At 36.9% G+C, this 26,297-nt stretch overlaps 1 protein-coding gene across 1 annotated transcript; it reads left to right on the top strand.

Moving 5' to 3' along the window:
- Positions 1-321: 321 nt before the first annotated feature.
- Positions 322-25,992, top strand: zgc:114200 (Gamma-secretase subunit Aph-1b-like). The gene is made up of 7 exons (XM_056466401.1): positions 322-810; positions 3,773-3,943; positions 7,738-7,811; positions 7,927-8,049; positions 12,693-12,820; positions 17,404-17,527; positions 18,230-25,992. Exons 1-7 carry the CDS (start codon positions 698-700, stop codon positions 18,256-18,258), a joined length of 762 nt encoding a protein of 253 aa, XP_056322376.1. The 5' UTR covers positions 322-697; the 3' UTR covers positions 18,259-25,992.
- Positions 25,993-26,297: the final 305 nt, after the last annotated feature.

Here is a 26,297-nt window from a genome sequence, read left to right as displayed (position 1 = left end):
GTTACACTTGAACACCAAAGAAGACATGTTGAAGAAAGCTGTACACCTGTAACAATTGACTTCCATAGTAGAAAAAAAAAACAAATAGCCTACTATGGAAGACAATGGTTACACGTGTTTAGATTTTTTCATAATACCATCTGTGTTCAAAGGAAGAAAGAAGAAGGTCAAACGTGTTTTGACAAGTAAACGATAAGTAAATAATGACAGAATTTTAATTTTTGAGTGAACTACCCCTTTAGGCTTCCGCGTGTGTTTACCACGGTCAGCGTCCTTCAGCGGCAGGAGTGCGCACTGCAAACGCCTAAACCCGGAAGCTGAAGCTGATCATTTACACCAAACAAAAGCCCTCGGAAGTGTCGCGTGTGATTTTTTTATTCAGGAAAGAGAAACTACAGATTCAAGTTTAAAAATGTTACCAAACAAATCGCTGACGGAAGAACGACATAAAGCGCGCCAGCATTATCAGATTTATTAGCTTCGATTCTGTCTGTATTGGAGGAATTTCTGTCTGAATTGTAACGCTGTAAATGAACACAGCAGGTTTAAACTGTCTCTAACTGATGGAGAATTAAGTACATTTGTGCCTATTGTTTACTAGGTTTGATCGTGTTTTCAATTCAAAACGCTCGATTTTACCTCGTAATCGATTAATCGGACCGCGACTGTTGATCCGAGAGGAAGGTGTGGGTCCAGAATGACTCTGGCAGTGTTTTTTGGTTGTGCCTTCATAGCGTTTGGTCCCGCTTTCGCCCTGTTTGTTTTCACTGTCGCCAAAGATCCTTTAAGAATCATCATTCTGATCGCAGGGTGAGTAACCTGACCATATTTCACTCACGTAATCTAGTACATTTGACCTTTAACTAAACCATTAATCAATTATTCAGCACTGTAGAATGTGACACCATAGTATTACCGCTGGTGTAAAGTTGGTTTTATATTTGCGCATTAGTTTATTTTTGAACAGTGACATGCTGCTTCGAATATTCGGTATGAAATGACATGCTAGTATAACTTCAGATCAACATTAGCACTAATTAACTGAGCAAGGTAATTGGCTGCTAATATGATTTATTAAGGTAAAGCTGGTTTTATGTTCGCACATTGCTTTAGTGTCAACTTGTGACTTGCTCCTTGTATTGTTTGCCATGGTACTTTGAGTTTGTTCTGTCTGAAATCACAAGTATGAATTCAAAACAACATTAGCACTATTTATTTGACTGTGAACAATGTTGTACTTTGATGGTTGTATAGGAGAAAGTCCTAATGTGTGAATTTAAAACAACTTTACCTCATTTATGATTTTACTATTTGAATTTGCAAAGAACACTTATCCGAAATTATATTAGGTAGGCGAAAGTCCAAATGTGCGATTATAAAACCAACTTCAATTGTATAAGTTTGGTAGCTCAACAGTACTACCTTTTTTTTAACACACTGGTATCAAACTACTGGAGGGCCTCTGCGCAGTTTTGTTCCAACTCTAATTAAGCACACTTGATTAAACTAATTGAAGTGTTACATTTTTGCAGATCTCAACGAGGTATTTAAGATAAAATGGACAATTGAATACATTAAAAATAAAGAAACTTTCAGAATTATATATTTAACTCTTTGGGTGGCATAAATTTTCTTTTAAAATGTAACTTCTCTATTGATAAAATCCCAGTTAAATTGGCAAGTTTTCATAAGCAGGCATTGCTGGCTTGACAGTTGGTCTATAAACATAATTTTAGAACACATCTGTATTTTTTTGTGGAATAATTGAGATATCTTCTACAAAAGGAAGTCTATATTTTTTCAATCATGGTATGACAATGGAATATTTACAGTCAGTCAATTACTTGAAGAGCATAGATTTCTTTTGTCATAAACGGAACTCCTTAAATTTAAAGCTCCTGAAAAACCAAAAGACTATGCTGTTATTTTTGATGCAATACCAAGTAAAGTTGGTACTGTTGCGTAATTCTGTATACAATGTGGACCAACAGCCAAAGACAAGTGATGATGTTTTATTTATTGGTGATATTACCATTGTTAAAGAAAAATGTAGTTATGGGTGATGCAGTGGCGCAGTAGGTAGTGCTGTCGCCTCACAGAAAGAAGGTCGCTGGTTCGAGCCTCGGCTGGGAGTTCGAGCCTCTGAGGAGTTTGCATGTTCTCCCCACGTTTGCGTGGGTTTCCTCCGGGTGCTCTGGTTTCTCCCACATTCCAAAGACATGTGGTACAGGTGAATTGGGTAGGCTAAATTGTCCATAGTGTATGAGTGTGGATGGATGTTTCCCAGAGATGGGTTGCAGCTGGAAAGGCATCCGCTGTGTAAAACGTGTTGGATGAGTTGGCGGTTTATTCCGCCGTGGCAACCCCAGGTTAATAAATGGACTAAGCCGAAAAGAAAATGAATGAATGAAAATATAGTAATAGATTTATTAGAAATGTATTAAAAAAAGAATCATATTCCATCTTCAACAGTCTTCTGGTCATCAAAATTTGGAAACATTGAGTGGAAGAAAGTATGGTTTCTAACAAATACATTAAGTAATAAAATAAGACGGGTATCTTTTAAAATTGTACACAGAATTTATCCTGTAAAAGAGTTATTTGAATGGTCTGAAGTGGATAAAGAGAACTCTTGCGGATTTTTTTTTTTTAAATTTTTTTACTGATCTGTTTTTTCAATGTGTATACTCAAGATTATTTTGGATTGATGTTTCTTTCTTTATTTGTATTACACCTAATACAAATTGGATTATATGATTTCATGTTTGCTTTAGTACAAGATGGAATTGATTAAAAAAAATACAACCAATTTTTTTATACAGCTAATAATATTACTTGGAAAATACCATATTCATGTTAAGAAATGGACCAAAGCTAAGCAAAATTGTGATCATTTTATAAAGGAGATTAAACAATATGGTACTACACTATGTAACATTAGAAACCGAAAAACTAAAATAAAATGAAGCATTACGTAAATTTCATTTTATTAAAAAAATGTTTATTATTATGATTATACATCTTACCTATTTATTTTTTTTACCCCTGGTATCTGTTTATAATTTGATTGTATAACTAAGATAATTTCACTCATTTTATTTTATTTATTTTTATTTTCTTCATAATTGTTGTGAGATGTATTCTCTTGTACTAAGTTTGTACATATTTACAATCAAAAAAAAAAAGTTAAAGCAGGTCAGGAACTAAACTCTGCAGGGCTGTGGCCCTCCAGAAACTGAGTTTGACACCACTGTTTTATAATGAAACTTGTTTGGATGAACACATTATTGCTTAGTTCATGAATCGTAAACATCATAAAGTGTTTAACAAATGAGTTTATGAACTTTCAGATCTTCATTTTTTACTTTTGGAAGTTAGATCAGATTCATTAGAATGTTTCTATCATTACATTTAAAGAGATAGTTCACCCAAAAACATTAATTCTGTCATCATTTATTCACCCTTTACTTGTTTCAAACTAGTTTTTTGGTTTTGTTTTGCAGAAGATATTTGAAGAAAGTTGGAAACGTTTAACCAACAGCTTCTATAGTGTTTGTTTTTTTGCTATGGATGTCAATGGTTACAGGTTTCCAACATTATTCAAAAATCATTTTTGTTTTATTAGAACAAAAAACAAAACCTCAAACTAGTATGGGGACAATTAAAGGGTGAGTAAATGAAGACAATGTTCATTTTTGGATGAACTATCCCTTTAACAAAAACAAAAATTATTCAAAACTAGTATTTTTCATGTGTGATGTGTTTGTTTCAGGGCGTTTTTTTGGCTGCTGTCTCTGCTATTGTCTTCTCTGGTCTGGTTCATTGCTGTGAAGGCCAGCAACTCTCAGGATCCCAGTCTTCCCAGGGGTCTGCTGATTTTTGGGGTTTTCTTTTCGGTTTTGCTCCAGGAAGTGTTTCGGTTTGCCTACTACAGACTGCTCAGGTGAGACTCTTTAAGACATGCAATAAATGATAAGAAACCTCATGATTATGCCAAATATAATGATTCAACCACAGCATATGTGCAGTAATTAAGATAAGGGTATGCTTGCACGTCAACAATGTGCTTAAAACAGAACTGCTTTTCATTTTGTTTTAGAAAAATTGTGTTCTGACTAGGGATGGTCCGATCAGGATTTTTGCAGTCGATACTGAGTGCCGATTCCTTGTCATGGTGATTGGCCGGTACCGATTCTGATGCTTCACGCTTTATTATGCATTAAAGGGCACCTAGGTTACCCCTTTTTTTCAGATTTAATATAAGTGTTTTGCGTCTCCAGAATGTGTCTGTAAAGTTTCAGCTCAAAACACCCATCAGATTTTTTATTATACCTTTTGCAAAATTCTATTTTATAAATGTTTTCACTAGGAGGCTGTTTTGTCGTACTGCGCCTTTATGGCTATTCCTCCCCGCCTACCGTTTCTGCGTGCCTTAATCTCCTCCCTCGGCTATGTCAGACTTAAAGGAAGATCTCGCGTAGCGTTTGTGAGAAATACTACAGTAAGAACTTTACCAATCAGTATTTGTTGTGCAGTTGCATCAATGAGTCACACACAATGTCGTTACAAAGTTCACGTGCACACACACACACACACACAGAGACAGACAGAGCGCGTTTAGCTTTGCACTCTTTTTGCACGCAAATGTGACAGGATACAAGTTAATCTCCACTGCTGTATGGATATCTCTTATGTTAATGTACAAAAATAAACCCGATTTAACGTCCACAAACCGGGATTGAAGCGTCTTCCTTGATAATTGTTCTGACACGTGGATGTGGTGATGAAGTAAAGCTGAAGTGAGTTGCTGTACTTCATTACATGTGTGCACTGTTTTTAAACATTTTAAACATGTAAAACTCACTCTTGATCACATTTGATGATGATTGATGATCCTAGCGAACTGAACAGACCTTTTATTCCCAGTTGCTTTGCACACGTCTGGTCTTGTTGATATGATTATACACGTGACTACCGGGACATTTTAATACGTGCAGCTGTCAATCAATTCGTTGGGCGGGGGGACCGCACTCCTACGTCAAGTCGGTCTGAAACCCACTCCAATTGGTCCACCGTTTTTATGTTGTTAAATTGAAAAAAAAAAAGGACTGGGTGTGTTTATATCACCCCAATATGATGGTCTATACACTATATCTACACATATGTCTGTCCAAACAGCTTGAAAAGTAGATTTGGTGAAGATCTTGCCTTACCTAGTAGAATAAATTAAGAATGCTGCAAAATATATACAATGGATTATACAGTGTAATATATACTATGGAAATGTGTTGAGGACCCCAAGAAGAGGCGAACCCGGCTGCTTCCTGCATTGTCGGATATCTGAAAGGCAAAGTCTTGAAGGGATACATCTGCTGCCAGAAATTAACTAGATTTATGTATATTATTACAACAATGCAATTGCCATACAACAATAATTATTGTTTTTACATTGCTGTGAGGTACTGTCCCCAACATCCATGCGATTATTGTAGGGACCATTGTCAGCCAAGACAGCCCCACAATATCCAGAGACCTAAGATACACAGGGTGAATCTCATCCACCCCTGCTGCTTTGCTACTGTGTAACTTGCAAACTACCTCTGGACTGGACAACTAGGGTGGTGGTTCCCATTTTTTTGAAGGGGGACTGGAGGGTGTGTTTCAACTATAGAGGATCACACTCAGCCTCCCTGGGAAAGTCTATGACAGGGTACTGGAGAGGAGGATCGGACCGATAGTTAAACCTAGGTTTCAGGAGAAACTGTGCGGTTTTCGTCTGGGCCGTGGTACACTGGACCAGCTGTATACCCTCACCAGAGTGCTCGAGGATCCATGGGACTATGCCCAACCAGTCCACATGTGTTGTCATGTGTTCGAAGGCATTCGACCGTGTTCCTCGTGGCATTCTGTGGATGGTGCTCTGGGAGTATGGGGTTAGAGGCGTTCTGTTAAGGGCCGTCTCGTCTCTGTATGAACAGAGTAGGAGTTTGGTTCACATTGCTGGCAATAAGTCAGACTTGTTTCCAGTGCTTGTTGGACTCCGGCAGGGCTACCCTTTTTCACCAATTCTGTTCATAATTTTTATGGACAGAATTTCTATGCACAGCCTTGGGACAGAGAGGGTCCGGTTTGGGATTTTATCTCTGTTATTCGCAGACGATGTTGTTATGTTGGCTTCATCGAACATGGACCTTCAGCATTCACCGGGGCAGTTTTTGACGCAGCTGGGATGAGATTCAGCACCTCAAAGTCCAAGGCCATGGTGCTCCACCGGAAAAAGGTGGTTTGCCATCCCCAGGTTGAAGGAAAGTTCTTACCCCAGGTGGAGGAGTTGAAGTATCTTGGGGTTTTGTTCATGAGTGAGGAAAGTATGGAACGTGAGATTGACAGGCGCATCGGTGCAGCGGCAGCAGTAATGCGGTCCATGTACCGGTCCGTTGTGGTAAAGGAGCTGAGCCGAAACAAAGCTCTCTTTTTACCGGTTAATCTACGTTCCTACTCTCACTTATGGTCATGAGCTTTTTGGGACAAGATCTCGGATACCAGCGGTCGAAATGAGTTTCCTTCGCAGGGTGGCAAGGTGTACCCTTATGGATAGGAAGAGGAGCCATGTCACCCGAGAGGAGCTCGGAATAAAGCTGCTGCTCCTCCACGTTGAGAGAAGTCTGCTGAGGTGGCTCGGGCATTTGTTTCGGATGCCTCCTGGACACCTACCTAAAGAGATGTTCCAGGTATGTCCCATCCGGGGGGAGGCCTTGGGAAAGACCCAGGACACGCTAGACCAGGGATCACCAAACTTGTTCCTGGGGGTCTGGTGTCCTGCAGATTTTAGCTCCAACCCTAATCAAACACACCTGAACAAGCTAATCAAGATCTTACTAGGTAAACTTTAAACACTCAGGCAGGTGTGTTGAGGCAAGTTGGAGCTAAACCCTGCAGGACACCGGACCTCCAGGAACGAGATTGGTGACCCCTGTGCTAGAGGGACTATGTCTCTCAGCTGGCCTGGGAATGCCTCGGTATCCCTCCGGAGGAGCTGGAAGAAGTGTCTGGGGACAGGGAAGTCTGGGGTTTTCTTCTGAGACCGCTGCCCCCGCAACCCGGCCTTGGAAAAGCGAATGAAAATGAATGAATGAATGAATGAACATTACTGTGAGGGTTGGGTTTAGGGCAGGGGTAGATGTTAAAAAACTATTAAATTGGTAATTTATGAAATAATACAAAAAATTATTGTTAACTTCTGGCCGCAGCTGCATCCCTTCGATAAACAACCGATTACATTATTACAAATAAACTAACAACAAGGAACCGTACGTACAACCAGGAATAATTTTTCCCCAACATTTCTGTTGTGGTGTGTCCTATTAGCAGTGCTGTATTTATAGCTGTATTTGTATGTGTTGTCAAATTCAAATGAGAGTTTGCGTGTGTTTTCAAACTAATGAAGATAGTTGTTTTTTTTTGTCCAGAAATGTTCTTTGTTTTGCTTTGTCTTTTACATTCACAAACTTCCTGAAATGTGTTATCTGTAAAATCAAATGGGGCACTTTAAATGATAAAAATATAAAAGGCAGAATGGATGTTGTGAAATTGGACTTCTTTCTAAAATCAAATCTTCACATGTCTGTGTTGTATTGGTTTGCTCATGATTGGAATATGCTTATTTCGGGTTGTTGTTATAAGGAATCTGTTTCCTTGAAACTGTTGTTAATTTTTTGCCTTATGTTGATTCATCAGGAAGGCCACTGAGGGTCTGGCAGCCATTAGTGATGATGCCAGTTCGGCCATTTCCGTCCGGCAGATGGCTTACGGTAAACTGTGCTCCTGACACACTCAAAAAGAAACTTCATGTCATTGTTTGATGTCTCCTGTTCAAGGCATGTAATGCTCCAGGTTTGTCATTATGTCCTTATGTTTTGTGTACAGTGGCTGGATTGGGTTTCGGGGTCATGAGCGGTGCATTTTCAATGATCAACATCCTGTCTGACTCTCTGGGTCCCGGGACGGTTGGCATCTTTGGAGACTCGCAGTATTACTTCATTACAGCTGGTGAGGTCCTGCAAAGCCTTAAGATTAATGAATCATCTCCAATAACTTAAATTTGTAGATTTGTTGTCAAAATCAAAGCCATTCACAAGTGACAGAACCAATGACTTTTTTAACCCTTTATAGCACAGGTGTCAAAGCCAGTTCCTGGAGGGCCGCAGCTTTGCACAGTTTAGTTCCAAACCTGCTTCCACACACTTACCTGTAGGTTTCAAACAAGTCTGAAGGACTCAATTAGTTTGCTCAGGTGTGTTTATTAGGGTTGAAACTAAACTGTGCAGAGAAGCGGCCCTCCGGGGACTGAGTTTGACACCTGTCTTTTATAGCATAGGTCACAAACTTAATTCCTGGAGGGCCGCAGCGCTGCACAGTTTTGCTCCAACCCTAATCAAACACAGCTGATCCAACTCTTTTGAACATCTCGATTATTTGGATCAGCTGTGTTTGACAGAGTTGGAGCAAAACTGTGCAGCGCTGCGGCCCTCCAGGAATTAAGTGTGTGACCTATGCTTTATAGGTCCCTCATAAAAAAAACCTGGAGTGTTACTGGGGGTTATTACAATGCTTTTGAGCTTTTATGACTAGTTACCATATTACCATATATTATATTATTAATATATTAAAGCCCAATCCTAATTCTATTTTTGTACCCCTACCCCTTGCCCTTCACACTTGGTTTTAAGGGCCAAGGGGAAGGGGGTTTAAAATTTACCCCTAAGAAATGGGACAGAACTGCACCATCATATGTCATCGCGATCTCTTGCTTCATATTAGATCGATAATCGTGACTGCTGTATTATTCCAATTTTAGTTATTTTTTGGTGTTTATCTTCAGGAAATCACTGAAGGCATATATTATGTTATAATAACGATCTAATGTGACAATAAGATTGTAATACTGTGCATTTAACACAGTGGCCATATTCATCTATGTAAACACACCAAAAACAACATTAACATTATAGCAGACACTGTAAAAGCTCATTCCCAGCCACTAGACTTTTCTGACAGGGTATTCGAGTGTCAGAATGTTGTGGGACTGCTGTACAGGAGTTATTACTATGGATTATAGATCGTGAAATTTAGTGGTTTTTATTCTAGTTTTTTTTTTTTTTTTTTTTTTATAAAGCATGATGGTAAAACAGGTACACGGTTATGAATATATTAAAACATATGCTTGTTTGTTGTAAAAATTCGTAATATTGACAAAAAATTGTAATTTGTGGATCTCCTTATTCCGGGTGTAACTATTTGCCGTTGTGACTGGTGTATTCTGGGAAATTTTCTTACCCCTTGCTTTCGAGTGTGGTCCTGAAAGATCTTCGTTCTAAGGGGTATTCACCCCTTCCCCTTAGCCCTACGCCTTCAAGCTAAAGAGAATTGGGACACCCCTACCCCTTGATGTGAATGCGCAAAAAAAGGGGTAAGGGGAAGGGCTAGGTAGAATTGGGATTGGGCCTAAGTCAACATATATGATTCTTCCCCCGATAAAGAGTAAATAATCACTGGGACCATGTGATTTACTTTGGATTTCTCATAGATCACTTTTAAATTAAAATGCAAAAAAGAAATCTGAAAAATGTTGAGACCGGCCTGTAATATTTTTAGTGTTTTGTGAAAGAAAAGATATTTTATTATTCTAAACCCCTTGAAAAAAGAGTTGATCTAGAACGGGTCGCCAACTCTGTTCCTGGAGATCTTCTATCCTTTCAGTTGCAACCCTGGCCAAACACATCTGTTCTTTAATTATAAAGTGCTGCTTCAGGTCTTAATTTATTGGTTCAGGTGTGTTTGATCAAGGCTGGAGTTGAATTCAGCAGGAAGGTAGCTCTCCAGAAACAGGGTTAGTGACAACTGATGGGAAGTTTGAACCTTTTCTGCAAACCAGATCTTTCAGATAATGAACCGGTTAAATAAAATGGTTCTTTAACGCTACAATGAAATAACGTCATTTGCAATGATATAATCACAATCCTCTCATGTTAGGACTCAACATATATTAAAAATATATAATCAGTAATCATAATTTCAGTAAGTTAAAACATCACCATGACGTAAAAAGTTGCTTACAATTAAGTTTGCAACCCAAATGAAGCATGATTTACTTAATATTTAAAATCCATTATGATTTTCTGTTATGAAAGAAACTTGTGTTTGGCCAGATCCTCTCATTTAAGCCCTCGGTTTACCCATGCTGCAGCTTAATCAGTTGTCCAAGTTGGGTTGAGATGGTACTACTCTAAGTGTATCTGTCTGCGGACTACAAGAGAGGGGTGTAACATGAAGGGGCGTAACTTGCAGTTATGGAGATCTCATTGAACCATGCGAGAGACGTGCTGTTGTTGACAAGATGGTGGAAATGCTTAGCAGAGAACATGTTCAGCAAATGTTTTCATGAGTTTTCTCCAAATTACCCACAACCAATTTATTTGATTTATTATATTCAACTAGCAACTCTATCATGCAACTCCACTCACTGGCTTCTTCATCCATTTTTGTCATGAAAGTTAGCCTACTCGCCGTCGCCCCTTTTGGTTGCCAATAACAATACAATATCAAGCATGTCAAGTATAAAAGCCTCTGCAACTCTTGGCTGTATGTTAATAACTGTGATGGTTGGGGAGAACATAGACATTAATAACTGATGTTTGGGTTTAGGGTTGGGGTAGGTGTAGACATTAATAACTGATGTTTGGGTTTAGGGTTGTGGTAGGTGTAGTGATTAATAGCTGTGATGGTTGGGTTTTGGTGTGGAGTAAGTGTAGATGTTAATAACTGATGGGTACAGCGCCATCTTGCTGACAACATAGTTTTGACATGTGCGTCTCCATAACTTAAGTTATGCCCCCTTCATGTTACGCCCCTCTCTTGCTGTCCGCAGACAGACACTACTCTACTATTCTACAGTGTAAGTCAAAGTAGGCTGTCATATACTGTTTGTGTTCGGTTTACCACCTGCTAATTTGCTCATGTGCAGTATTATCAGTTTAGCAGTTCTCAAATCTGATCTTCGTTTACTAAACTAATAACTGAATAATTTGGGGAATTAATGTATTTTAAGTCAGAGGGGAATCAGGCATGTTAAAAAGGGATTCGATTAAAAAAAAAACGATTTCATTTAATTAGGTGTACTGGTCCGACTGATTCTCTTATGGCCTGATTCCACTGAGTGGTACGGTACAGGTCACCTTTATTAGGCTTGCGTTTCCACTGCTAAAAGGGTACCAATGGTACTCTTTTGGTCAGGGTGGTGTACGACAAAGTTTCAGACGACGTCATTCTCGCTGGAGGAAATATCTAAAGTAAAGCTGTACGTGTCATTCACATACCATATGAGAAGCACTTCTCACAAAACAGATGCTTTATACACATAAATACTTGTGTATAAATGTTTATTACTAACCTTTCTGTGAACATAATTTGATTATAACTGCAGATCAATGACAGTGTGAAATAGCCTACTGTAACATCTGCTATTATATGAAATAAATTATGCCAACATATATGAATGCATACAGATCCTTACATTGTTTGATATGTTATCAATTACAGAAAAACTACACACAGCATACATTCAGTCTTTATTTGGGTTCAAAAACAACACTAAATATAGCCCACAGTCAATGCAAACCTCTCATATGTGTCTTTAATCTTCACCAGCACATGTAGCCTCTTGTTAGAATGTAATTCCATCATTCCTAGTTCATAATAGTCACATCATTTGCTGCTGTTTTTTCTGGCTTCTCCTTTGTTTTTTCGCGCTTTTCTCTCGCGTTTGTTCCTTTCCAACAGTATCTGATATCAAAGCGCTTCAATTATCACGCACACGTTATTAATATGAGCTCAAGAAGTTCATTATTTCAAATATAGACGCGATTGTGAGCTCTCTAGACGTGAAACCGCTTGCATTTTTAGACGGGCTCATATAAACAACTGCAGGACACAGCAGATTTTGTTCTTTTTGGCTTTGTGTCTGTAGATCAAGACGGCAACAAGGTTGGTTTGAGCTCGGTCAACCATGGCTCGTTATTATATGTATATATTATTACGGTGTAATGTCTCTGCTGTGTTGTTAAAACATGGTGGTTCTTTTGTACTATTCTGGCTTGTTGCGCGAGCGAATGATGTATCTCTGTAAACCAATAGTCTTCAGCTGCTTGTCTAGCTCGGCCTTTGGGTACCCTTGGTACCCTTTGCAAAGGGTGCCGAAAAAGTGGTACAGTACGGTGTGGTTCGGTACGCCTTTTGACAGTGAAAACAGCCATAAAAGCGTACCGTACCACTCAGTGGAAACGGGCCATTAGAAGATCTGGTTAAAAAGAATGATTCATTTGTGAGTCAGCCATCATCATTATTAGTGACCCCTGATCTAGAACATAGAAAAATGTTCAATCTTATGTTGTTTTTTGTTTATTTTTATGTATATATTTACTTTTACATCTCTGTTTAATATTGTGTACAGTTTTTTGTTTTGTTTTTTTTTTTTTGGTGCAAGTGAAAAAAGAAAATATTTAGAGCAGTTAAAAGTAATGGACAATGAAACCCTTTAGCAATGACACCACTGTCGTTATTTATTAAACTGATGGTTCGACAAAGAAATCCGGTTTCTGTGATCTGATTGAAGATTGTATGTTGGGTGTTGACAGCACTGATGACTCTGGCTCTGACGCTGCTGCACACATTTTGGGGCGTCCTGTTCTTTGAGGGCTGTGAGAAGAGCTGCTGGTGGGTCATCGCTGTCGTCGTCAGTCTCCACCTGTTAGTCGCTGGCCTGGTGAGATTTACATGAACACACAAACTTTAATTGTCCCCAATCTGTCCGTCTACATGTGTTAATTAACAGCAAACAAAATGTACTATACTTGTCAAAACTTTGGAATAATTTAATAATTATGCTCACCAATCATTTATTTCACCAAATGTAAAGCAGTACTGTACAAAAGTTCAGTATCTTCGTGGTATAGGCCTCTGGTCTGTGTTCGTTTTATGTTGAGTTTTTTTTTTTCATATATATATATATATATATATATATATATATATATATATATATATATATATATATATATATATATATATATATATATATATATATATATATATATATACATACACACACACACACACACAGTTGAGGTCAATTTTAATTATTATATATATTTATTATATATATTATATTTTTCCCCAATTTCAGTATAATTGAGAAAATATTTATTTTAAACCCATTTCTAAACATAAAATAAAATAGTTGTAATAACTTATTTCTAATAACTGTTTTATTTTATCTTTACCATAATAACAGTGCATCCTATTTTACTAGATATTTTTCAAGATACTAGTATTTAGCTTAAAGTGACATTTGAAGGCTTAACTAGGTTAATTAGTCAAGTTAGGCAAGTCATTGTGTAACAGTGAGTTGTTCTGTAATTGAAAAAGAAATATAGGGGGCTAATAATATTGATCTTAAAGGCGTGGTCCAAAGTGAATTTTTATGGCTTAGTTGTGTTTATAAGATGTAAAGCAATTTGTGCTCATGCTTCACTTGTAGAAAATCATGTTATTTTTTTTTTATTTACATTTTAATTATATACAGCTTCTCGGCTAGCATGAAAATGACTATTATATTTCCTAGTTCCTCTGAAAGGCCCGCCCTCAAGTTGCTCTGATTAGTCAGGTAACATAATGTGCTGTGATTCGCGGATCGCCATGAATCGTCACACCTCTGCTAGCACGCGCTTTGCCGTTGTGTAAATACTTTCAGTCAGTGTAACTGTTAGCTGTATCAGTTTAAGCCTGAATCAGACAGAAAATAAAGCTGAAGCTCATGCCTGCTCTCTAAAATAAAATCTGACAAGTGTCTTTCATATATATTTGCGTTATAAGCATGTGAAAGTAATAAGAAATGTTCATGTATCTTTTGCGAGTTTGTTATTTAAGATATAGTTTGCAGGGAAAGTGGCCGCTTAGAGAGACACTGCACCGCTGGTGAACATTGTGGGTGTTACAGCGCTTTGACGGATAAATATGAATTTGTAGCTAAATTATTAACGTTGCCGAAGAGCATTTCCTGTTGTTTACATCCTTGTGTCCTTGCTAAAACAAATCGTACCTAACATACGCTAGACACAATACATGTAATAGATCAATTTGAACAAATAAAAATACTTACAGCTTGTGGCTCACAATCCACAGCTTCTATTATGGTTGGAGCTGCTCTTTCTTTGAGGAGTTTTAGCTGAATCTAGCAAACTGGGGAATATTCTGAAAGCTGTCCTTTGTCAAATGCTAGAGCTATATCTTTTTTAGAATTCTCTGGAACATAATTAAAACTAAATTGTAAGCACTTCTAAAAGGACACGACACAAAGAGAGAAGCCCAAATACAGAAACAGAAGAAGCTCTATGGAAATAGCTGCGTTTGGACGGCATTTTTGCTTTCTCTGCTATAACATTACAGCACCTCTGGAACACCCCTTCACTGCGCATGGTGTATGTGCGTAACCGGAAGGGTTTATGATCTCTTTAACCTGGATGTATTTTTTTGTAGTCCCCAAACCTCATTCACTGTAGGCTTTGCTAAGCTAACTCCTCAAATGCCAATGACTCCCTTTACATTGAACTTTGAGCGTATTACATTCAGAGATGTTGTTTATGTTCACGCAGCTACATTACACATCAACTAATTTAAAATATGATATTGTAGTGAACCACCACTTTAAAATGTTTTTAAAAAAACGTAACTGCTTTTATTCTAGACTACTAAAACCTTCTCCAGAAGAAAAAAATATTATAGAAAATACTGTGAGAAAAAAAAATCCATCATTTGTGAAAAACTTGAACAGGAGGTCTAATAATTTTGACTGTATATGCAACTTTGCAGCCACAAGAGACCTCATTCAAAAACATAAAACACTTTCGAACTCTACATAATCTGCTGTAGAAACTCTAATCTGTAGCTTTTGATAGTCTGAAGTTACACCAGATGTGTACTATTAAATGGTTATGCTGGCTTAGAAAGGTTCGTTTATATCATTGCTCAGATGTTTCCCGTTTCATCTAGAAGCAGCAGTCGAGGTTCACATTACATTACAGAGCAGAACTGAAAGCATCAAGAGGTCACAGGTGTATCGCTTTCACATGCACAGCTGGGATTATCTGAGTGCTTCCGTGTGTGTATATAAACTTTCCTCAGAAAATGTTATTGCTCAGAGATTGTATTTTTTTATAACTTGTCAGACTTTGGCCTTGTTATTACCTTTATATATTATATAAACATGCGTTTCAAATTGTATATACATCTATTTGGTCTCACTTTGTTGATGATATGCATTACGTATTACAGTTGAAGACAAATTATTAGCCTCCTGTGAAAATGTTATTCTTTTTCAAATATTTAAGTGCTGTTTAACGGAGAGACAGTTCTTTCTCAACTGCGTTAATCATAATAATTTAGTCACTAATTAAACTATTATGACTAATCACTCATTTCTAATAAGTAAATTTATGTTGTCTCTGCCATGATGACATTAACATTTAATAGTTATTTAGGAAAATACTAGTATTAAAATGCAATTTTAGGCTTAAAATTAGGTTAACTACAAGTTCAGTAAATTAGGCAAGTCCTTGGACACCAGAGGTCTGTTCTAAAGCCAAACAAAAAATAATAATGTGGGCAAATAATATTCACTTTTCTTTTTGCAGGTTTTACATTTTTATTTCAGACTAAAAAATGTAATTAAATATAAAAACTATATATAAAATAATATAAAATTAAGATTTCTCCAGAAGAAAAAATTATATAAAACACTGTTGTTGTTTATAAAAATTTTTTGGTCACCCTTTATTTTGATTGTCCATTTGTTGAACTTAGGTTACATTGCATCTACATGCCAACTAATTCTCATTACATTATAAGTAGACTGTTAGGCTGGTGTTAGGTTTAGTGTTAGTGTAAGTTGACATGTACTTGCAAAGTTTCTTATAGTCAGTTAAATGTCTGTTAAAGGAGCAGAATCAGCAGATATTAAGCAAACAGTCTACTAATACTCAACTGGACCATCAAAATAAAGGGCTCTATTTTAACGATCTATGCGCAAAGTCTGAAGCGCAGGGCCCAAAAGCATTAAGGGTGTGTCCGAATCCACTTTTTCTATTTTAAGGACTGAAAAATATGCTCTCTGCCGCAGCGCATGGTTTAACTGGGTTGAGCTTATTTTGTTAATGAGTTCTGGGTGTTTTGAGCATAAACCAATCAGTCTCATCTCCGATTCCCTTTAAGAGTCAGTTGCGTCGCGCCATGGCACATTTGCTATTTACATGACGGACTTTGTAAGGGAAAAAACTGAACGCTTCTAGTGAGAAAACAGTTAAACAGATGATCTGCAGCGCGAGGATGAGAGAATGAGCCTCCTCCAATCGGCCTTTACTCTTACTTTGACTTTCTCTCTTTCGTGGATGAGGAAACATGTTATACGCAGACATCCATTAGCCTACATAATTAATTTTGTTTAAGCGCAAAGATTTGTTTCAAAACTATTTCTAAATTCAGTTCTAATTTCCAGGAATAAATGAACAATAATAATGAAGTGTGGTCACAACTGAGTTATATCCAAATACACATGCTATGCCCCATATGGTCCAAAACCTGATATTTGTTTTATTAAAAACCTAAGCTTGTTTTTAATAAAACAAATATAAACATGCATATAATAAATAATACTACTACTATTAATAACATTATACAAAAGCAAATTGTCATGATAAACTAAAAAAAGCCCCCTGAGATGAAGGCATGAAGCCAGAGGTTTTTATATTCATGTAGAAAATAATAATTTTTAAAAATATTTTAATCCTTTTATTCTTTTTTTATTTTTAGAGATATTTCTGTACATCCTGCGTGTTTTAAGCAGCGTGTAAGCGAGGTGCACAACTAATGCGCTCTGGTCTGCTTTCTGCTGGTCTATTTCTCAGTCTAATTTAGTTCCTCAAAATACCAATGTGCCAACAATACGCCTTAACACACCTCTTTTCTAGACCAAAACATGCATGAGTCCACAAGGAGGCGCAAATAGATTTGCTATTTAAACAAAGTGGTGGAAAACTGAAAAATTAAGGTTGCGTTGGTCTGAAAATAGCAACACGTCAGGGCAAACCGGTCTTGCGCCTTATTGTGCCGGGTGTATGAAAGGGCCCAAAATGTTACCAGTTTTTCTTTTCATTATTATTAAAAAAAAATTGAGACAGTTAATGATTATTTATTCAGCTGTAGCGAATTGAGGGCTAATGATTATGTCTTCAACTGTATGTCATTTAGAAGTCTAAAAAGCTGTGAGTTTCAGATGCTGTCTGTTTCTGTCTTCAGTCTCTTTTGAACCCGCTGTATGAAGGCAGTCTGCCTCCTGTGTATTGCATTACTCTGCTGATGGGCATCTGGGCTTTCTTCTCCTCTGGAGGATCCCTGCAAAACCTCAGTGCACTCTGCACACGTAAGACACTCAAATACCTTACATTAATTGCTAGATTTGAATGATTCCTGAGATTAATAGTTGATAGCAATTCCAGCCAATCCCAGATATTTCTGTTGAGTATTTGAAAGGGACAGTTCACCCAAAAATTCAAATTCTCCTAATTTACTCACCTTTTACTTGTTTAAACCTTTAAGAGTTTCTTTGTTCTTGTAAACGCATAAGAAGAAAGCTGTAATCATTGACTTTCATAGTATTTGTTTTTCCTACTATGGAAGTCAATGGTTACAGGTTTTCAGATTTCTTCAAAATACCTTCTTTTGTGTTCTACCTAATAAACAAACTCATAAAGGTTTAAAACCACTTGAGAGGGAGTACATTTCATTTTTGGGCGAACTATGCCTTTAACACACAGTTGTCAAACTTGGTTCTTTTGAAGGCCGCTGCTCTGCACAGTTTAGTTTTAAAGGGCACCTAGGTTACCCCTTTATTCACATTTAATATAAGTCTTTTGTGTCCCCAGAATGTGTCTGTAAAGTTTGAGCTCAAAACAACCTATCTAAATCTAAAATAATCAGAATCTTATACCGGCCCATGCCTACTTTGTACAGAATTGTCTGCCAAACGCATAAATCTGAAATCAATACTGTCACACAGCACTGTACTAAACAGTTTCAGTCCTGTTTGTCAAATTGTCGCCTCTTGTTTTTTTTTTTATTTAAGGCCGGAAAGCTGAAGCGGAGTCTTCATAAGATGCTTTTAGTCGTCCCCAGTGAGATCCAGGACAACAGAACGGCTGAGGCTGCTTGACTGAATAGCAGCGGTTTATGAAAGAGCACATTCACCAGCTCAAAGCCCTGAGGGGATCCAGACACGTCTCCTCCGGCGTCCAGGATCTCGACGGCGCAGACTGTCTCTCAAACGCTGTAAATAGCTTGATCTGAATGCAAATCAATAAGACAGATCTGAAATGTTCTTTTGTTTTGAAAGCAACATTCTCTGGCTCTTGTGAATGGTTGTGGTTTTGAACTTACTTTGTTGATGTCGGTACATTTCTGAATCAAGCCTTATTGTCCGCCCGCTTTAAGGGGAGGAGTGAAACCTGAGCACCTTCAAGCCCAAAGTATACCTCTTTTTTATTTATGTGTACACTATGCACAAAATCAAACACAGACTTTAATGTAAATTCTATTTGATATCGTCAAGTCCAAGATAAGGATTTTTAGTCAAATAACTGGTCAGAGCAAGTTACTGAATATCCTTTTTTGCTTTAATTTCAGATTATTCAACACTACATCTTTAATGCTTAATTATGCGTGTCTTTTTAAGTGTAGGCTGTTTTTACAATAATATAGCATTTTGTACACAGTTTATTTTTATTAAAATAAATATAATTCAATTTGATGGTAATACAGGGAAAACATCCATTGGATCTGTCATGTTTTTTTTTGTAAACTCGTTCACAAGATGGTAAGCTTAAAGAAAATCCTGAATTTCCAACGCAATACGGCAAATCGAAACTTTTCGATATGATGGCTAATTTGTATGAAATTTTTGAATTTGTAAATTTTTTTTATTATTGTTATTTTCAACTTTGATTAGGGTTGTGATTAATTGAAATTGAATCGCAATTTAAAACATTGCAATTAGCTAATCGCAATAGGCTGTGATATGAAATATATATGCATTATTTAATTTTACCCACCTAGAGCAAATGCGTGACTGCCGTCTGTGTTTAATAGTTTTACTAGCCAATTGAGTGACCACACTTTCGTTCTGCCCAATCAGAATTCCGCAACCAAACTATGCAGAACGGCCACAATAAAAGCAAAAAAAACATACAGGAAAGCGTGGACAATTGGGATAATGGTGTCTGGACAGGACATCGGTAATATGGGAATATTTTAGTTTTAAAGTCACAGACACCAAACAAAAACGGGTCATTTTTAAGAGCTGTCACACAAATGTTGCCATGGCTTATTGAGCTGAAGCTTGAATACAAAATTAAATCGCAATATTTCCGAAAAATCGTAATTCGATATTTTCCCTAAATCGCACAACCCTCCCTTTGTCCTTTGATAGGACAGTAGAGAGTATAGACAGGAAAGCATGGGGAGAGGAGAGAGGGGAAGGATTGGCATAGGGTTTCGAGGTGGGAATCGAACTTACCATTAAACACTAAACCATTGGTGCCGACTTTGTACATTTTGGTATGATTTGCTCATCCATCAATGATAGTTTTTAAAAACTGTGCTTTTTCATTCATTCATTTTCTTTTCGGCTTAGTTCCTTTATTAATCTGGGGTCACCACAGCGGAATTAACCGCCAACTTCTAGCAACAGCTCATCATTGGGAAACATCTACACACTCTTTCTCACAGATACACTATTGACAATTTAGCTTACCCAATTCACCTATACTACATGTTTTTGGACTGTGGGAGAAACCCACACAAACACAGGGAGAACATGCAAACTGACTCAGCCAAGGCTCGAACCAGCGACCTTCTTGCTGTGAGGTGACTGTGCTACTGTGATGCCTCGCTTTTTCATATAGATGAATTTGTATCATTTTGTATGATTTAGCCTCTTTTCTGACAGATGTACGATAGTTACATTTCTTCGCAAGTTCAGGCAGGAATTTCACCCTTATAGTTAGCATTGGTTCTTAAAGATCTCGCATAAACACTCATTGTAGCCTGATATGCACCAATTGCACAAAATTAGATTAATCTATTCATCTATCAGTATTTTTCTCTTTAAAACTGTGTAAGATCATGTCCTTTGAAACATCATCTTTATATTTTTACACATTTAAAGCTTAAGACTTTTAACAATTTTTTAATTCTCCAAACAAGTGTATCGAACAATGTGTTTTTCTATTGTTGCTTCAGCAGTCTCTTGCTGTATTTTTTAAGTTCCAACTGTGAAACAAACAGGTTAAAGGCTCTGGTATACTTTAAACTGAATTTTTTTAGTTCTTCATTTGAGGGCATAAAGAATTTCGAAAAGGCTTTAGTGACGGTATACTTTTTTTTCGACAATCTGACACCCCTCTGCTGCAGGAGGTGGGGTTTAAACGTGTCTGCTTAAGTGTAGGCTACTGCTAAACACAACAACATTGGCGGCTGAGAAAGGAGATCATAAATGTCTGACAAACAGCCTTCACATTGATTTATATTTGCCATGGACAGACACCAAAGGTAATCACGTTTAGAACTTTATCAAATGTAAAATGATCAAAGGATTCAGCTGAGCATTTCAACTCTCAAAGCATTTCAATTTTCAAAGCTGAGTCTTTCCACAAGTAATAGTACATGTGCGAATACATCTATACTAGCTGTGCTACTCCACCCTCCAGTGTATTCATGTTGCTATCTTGGTGTTGTTGTGCTGGATATTTTTCTCCTGTCTGATTCTGAACTCTGAAGCACGTCTAAGATGGCTGAGTTTTAGAACACACCCATTGATTGCGTAATTGCCATGGATCAATGGCAGATAAAAGGTGTTTAGGACCAAAACGAAATCCCCCCCACTCCCCCTGTTTCAAACTGCCAAAACAAACCCAAAAAGAGCTTGGTTTTGGCTGGATTTTATTCAAAATGATGTCATTTCAGGGTTTTTTTTCCGATTTCATTTGAAGTACTGAGGCCTGTTGACACTTTTCGAACAAATTAAGTGATGTAAAAACAACTGAAGCTGCAGGTGTGATCAGCACTTGCGTTGTATATGCGGTTAGAATAATTGGGCTGTGAAAGTCACATGATGCGCACTATTCTCAATGTAGTGTACTGATGAAATCTGAAGTATACTTTGGGCTTTAGGATGTTTCACTCTTCTTTACTAATGTTATTTTCACTATTTCACACATACATGTGTATATAAGCCTATAAGAGTCAAGAGCATTTCACTTACTGACATTTACAGTGTTGTCAAAAGTACCGACTTTATATTAAAAATAATCATTTTTTAGGTGTCCTTTTACCTCTAACATTTAAAGCGCCGTTTCAAATACTCCAATGTCTAGATCAGTATCAAGCGATGATCATTGTAGCCAATCACAGGCAAATCTGTTGAGAAGTAAACACGATGGCAAGTGTGTAAAGTCCATATAAGCACACATTGTTAGGTTTAAATTGAACAGTTAAAATGTGCAAGTTAATCCACAGGAGGAAAAAAAAAGTATTTTTGGTCAACTTTAACTAAAAACTGACCGTTTTCTTCCTCTCTGTTGGCAAAGTGGCTTAGTGGTCTGCACTGTTGCCTTACAGCAAGAAAGGAATAAAGCCCTGCTCATACTGTGAGATTTCAGCCACGATTCTGTCATCTGAGACAAATTTGGGAAATCCTTAAAGATTCCTGAAATCCTGAGCTAAAATCTGTGGTCTTTGATCGTTGGTTTGACCTGTTTTCAGACAGCCCGTTAGTGCCCGTGCCCGTTGCGATCAGATTTTTCCTTCGATGAAGTGCTGGCAGTTTGTTTACAGATTGTTTACGTTTGCTGTGAGGAATCATTTCAGAATGCAGCTGTCACGGCTGGATGACATCAAACTTAGGGGAAGTTTTCTTCCATGTTTGCCGCGTCGTTCAGTCTGACATTCTGACAGGTGAGATCATACGGTGTGACATGGAAGCCATGTATGTGCAGTCAGACAATGCTACAATCGTTCAGGATTATAAAAAATCCCACAGTGTGAGCCGGCCTTAAGACGAAGGAAAATGAATGAATGCTTCCTGTCTGAAATGACAGTCCTTCTGTGAAAAATGTTTAGCCACGCCCCTTCAAGTGTTAGTGTGCTGCAAATGAAAGATGAGAGGAGGAGCTGAAAAATAAAGCTCCGCCCCCTACTTGATATTCAGTTTCAGTTGGAAATACGTCTTCAAACTGACATAAAAGTCTGCATTAACTTCCGCTTCACACAGATTTTAACTTTAAGTACTGATTGGTCCTGCAAGTCACTACTTTTGACAACCCTTTCTAAATTGTCGTATACATTTCAAAACAAGTTCTTGGTGTTGTGACAACTGAATGCACAATGTGAAATTCAACGTCTCAAAAGGAACAACTGTCCTGCCCATCTCAATGTGTAATTATGCAGTTCATAAACTGAGTGGTCATCACAGTGTGTCATTTTTCAGTGATATGCTGAATCATTTATATAACACTTTATTTTACTGTGATCTTGTAACACGTGTACTTACTATAGTAATAAATACAATTATGCATAATCACATGCAAACCAAAACCCTAGTCCTCTTAAAAACAGCGCATTGTGTTATATAATATAACTATGTAGAGGTGAAGTCTGAATTATTAGCCCCCTCTCTATATTTTTCACCCAATTTTTGTTTAACGGAGAGATTTTTTCAACACATTTCTAAACATAATAGTTTTAATAAATCATCTCTAATAACTGATTTATTTTATCCATGCTGTTATCACAGTACATAATATTTCACAAGATTTTTTTAAGATAATAGTATTCAGCTTAAAGTGACATTTAAAGGCTTAACTAGGTTAATTAGGAAAGTTGGGGTGATTAGGCAAGTCATTGTATAATTTTGGTTTGTTCCGTAGACGATGGGGAAAATATTGCTTAAGGGGCTAGTAATGTTGATTAGAGCTGCATGATTAATCGAAAAAAAGATCGCGGTCTCGATTCGACCCTACACACGATCTTAATCCAGGTTTTCTACGATTCTGCCAATTATATTTCATGACATTTATATGTCAGGAGAGAAGTGTAAAAGTCTATACAACAACATGGACAGCAATGAGGAAAATGGACATCTCCAAATGGCGTTAAAAGTCTTACATACTGTATTTATAAGGTATAATTCACCCAGAAATGTCATTTCTGTTTTATGCAATGATGTAGCAGCGACTGCGAAAATGTTTGTTTACTACCGAGAGTACGCGCATGTGTCCACCTCCGCCATTGATGTCTACTTTAGTGAACAGAACCTGCATAGGCTGTGAATAACAGCTAATAAAGTTGTAAAAAACGTTTGGTTTGTTGCACAGAGCGATCGTTTGGGAGTGAAATAAATATTTACTTGATCAGTATAACTACTCTAGTCTATATAATGTTGAATATAATGCTAGAGGGAATCTGATAATGACAAATGTTTAATTTTACCAGTGAAAAAAATGGTCTAATAATGTTGTCAATGACAAATGACAAGCGTATGTCTCAAACACAATAATTCAACTTCAGAATTATAAATAGTTGTGTTCTGATGTCATCACTTTACTGTGAATTAATAAACAGGACATATGTAAAGTCTGTTCAAGTCCACCATTCCAAGTCTATACAAAATTTAGCATTTTAACCAACAGTAGACCTACTCATAGGCCTAATATTATTGTTGTTTTACCATGTTTGAGAAATAATAATAATAATAGCCTACTCATGTTAACCTGTATTTTACATCTACAGAATCGTGAGAAAATCGTGATCTTCATTTTAAGCAAAAAAAATGTGATTCCCATTTTAGCCAGAATCATGCAGCTCTAATGTTGACCTTAAAATGAGTTTTAAAAAAATTAAAAAACTACTTTTATTCTAGCCGAAATAAAACAAATAAGACTTTTTCCAGAAGTAAAAATATTATAGGAAATATTTGAAAAATTCCCTGCTCTGTTAATCATCATTTGGGAAACAAGAAACAAAAATTCACAGGAGGGCTAATCATTCTGACTTTAACTGTATACTTAACTGTATGTTTACACTGTAACGAGGACACTTAAAACTAAAGTGAACCATCTTTTGTTGTTTGTAGCTCAATTGTTTAATATAAAGCAGGAAAGTTCTTTTTTTTTAAATAGTTCTGACAACTGAATGCAACCTTTAAACATACGAACAGAAAGCAATATCTGGATATTCCAGAATCTTCTGTTCATCAATAGGACAGTTCACCTAAAAATGAAAATTCTGTCATCATTTCTTATCCAATGACTTTCTTTCTTCTATTCAATACAAGTGAAGATATTTTGCCGAATGTTGGAAGCCGTTAGTCAATGATTTCCATACTTTTCTACACTAAAAAAAAATATGTTTGTTGTTTGTTCAAATTACAATATGAGTTGAACCAACACAATTCTTACGTTTTTTTTTTGGGAAACTTAATTGTTTTATGTTCAGTCCATTTAAATTTGTAAAAACTATTAACTTAATCACCTCAGCAAGAAGGTCGCTGGTTTAAGTCCCGGCTAGGACAGTTTGCATGTTCTCCCTGTGTTGGCGTGGGTTTCCTATGGGTGCTCCGGTTTCCCCCACAGTTCAACGACATGCGCTGAGTAAATTATGTAAACTACATTGGCCGTAGTGTATGTGTATGACTGAGTGTGTATAAGTGTTTCCAAGTACTGGGTTGCAGCTGGAAGGGCATCCACTGTGTAAAACATATGCTGGGTAAGTTGGCGGTTGATTCCGCTGATGAATAAAGGGACTAAGCCGAAATAAGATGAATAAATCAATGAATTTGTGTTGAGACAACATGAAGGAATTGTGTGAAACCCTAGATTTTTTACATTGTACTATACTGAAAAAAATGCTGGGTTTCATTTAATCAATTTGTATTGGGACAACATGTAGAAATTAGGTTAAATGATTAGTTTTAAGTGGATTGAACATAAAACAATTAAGTTGTCCTTCCGAAAACTCAAGAATTGTGTAGTTTCAGCTCATTTTAAATAAGTAGTTTGAACAAACAAACAGCAAACGTAATTTTTTTGAGTGTATGGTTGTCAGTGGCTGCTGATATTTCCAGCATTCTTCAAAATATCTTATTTTGGGTTCAACAGAAAGAAAAGAAACTCGTTAAGATTTTTTGAGTACATTGAGTACATTTTTGAGTGAACTATCCCTTTAAATCTGCTTCATAACTGGTGCTGCCTGTTGGCCATGTTTTCTTCAGTTGTAGTATCTGAGACTTACTCTACACTGCTAGGTTTTACACTTGTCTTTGCGGTTTGGCTTTAATTCTTATCCCAGCACAGTAACACCACAGCGATCACTTGCAGTATTTTCCTGTCATTTAGTCTTAAACCACATTGACCACGCTTATTGCGGTACATCACAGATCACACCTTTGTTTTTCTGGATGTTGGCAGCTCATTGTGTCAAGGCATGAATTTCATTTGATTATGTGTTGAATATGATCAGCACACTTCATCTCCAGTAACCACCAACACTTCTGTACATTAACGTATTATTTTCTGTACTCAATTTATGCTTTACGTTGGACATTTTGTGTTAAAAACTGTGCAGATCAAACTCTCTCTACATTCTGTTCTGTATATTTGGACACAATAACTCGGTGCTTATCTGAATTTGAAGTATAAAAGGACTTCTTGTAATTATGTAACATTTTAATGCTGCTTTATATAAAGTTTCTAAAAAATATGATGTGCCAAACAGGGAATCGGATTACTGTTTATATGCAAAATTGGAAAGAGATTAAAGGCCCTGTTAATCAGTTTATGGAATCAGGAGTTATTTTGGGGGAAACTAAAATATTTTTGGATTTTTATATTTATGGAATTATGAATTGAAACTGGAAGGCATAAGATTTTTATTTTTATTTGCATAGGATATTTTAGTAACACTTGCAAAACAGTGATGATACCATGAAGAAAGAGAATAAGGAATTAAATGTGTAAAGAATTTTGGGTAGCACTTTATAATAACTACACACTATAAATCATTTACTAAGCATTAGCATCTAGTGGATTCATTATTTGTTAAGCATTAACTCTACATTAATAAACGTTAGTAAGCAGTTTGTA

This window comes from Danio aesculapii, chromosome 10 (genome assembly GCF_903798145.1).
Source record: "Danio aesculapii chromosome 10, fDanAes4.1, whole genome shotgun sequence".
NCBI classification, from domain to species: Eukaryota; Metazoa; Chordata; class Actinopteri; order Cypriniformes; family Danionidae; genus Danio; species Danio aesculapii.
Note: the sequence above shows the minus strand (reverse complement) of the source record. Positions and strands in the feature narration are given on the sequence as shown.

What these genes read in the sequence shown, in the direction of transcription:
- zgc:114200 (XM_056466401.1), top strand. Translation starts at nt 698, where the DNA reads ATGACTCTGGCAGTGTTTTTTGGTTGTGCCTTCATAGCGTTTGGTCCC. An exon ending in CGTCCGGCAGATGGCTTACG is followed by an intron (nt 7,812 to 7,926) that starts GTAAACTGTGCT and finishes TTTTGTGTACAG; the next exon opens with TGGCTGGATTGGGTTTCGGG. An exon ending in ACCTGTTAGTCGCTGGCCTG is followed by an intron (nt 12,821 to 17,403) that starts GTGAGATTTACA and finishes TTCTGTCTTCAG; the next exon opens with TCTCTTTTGAACCCGCTGTA.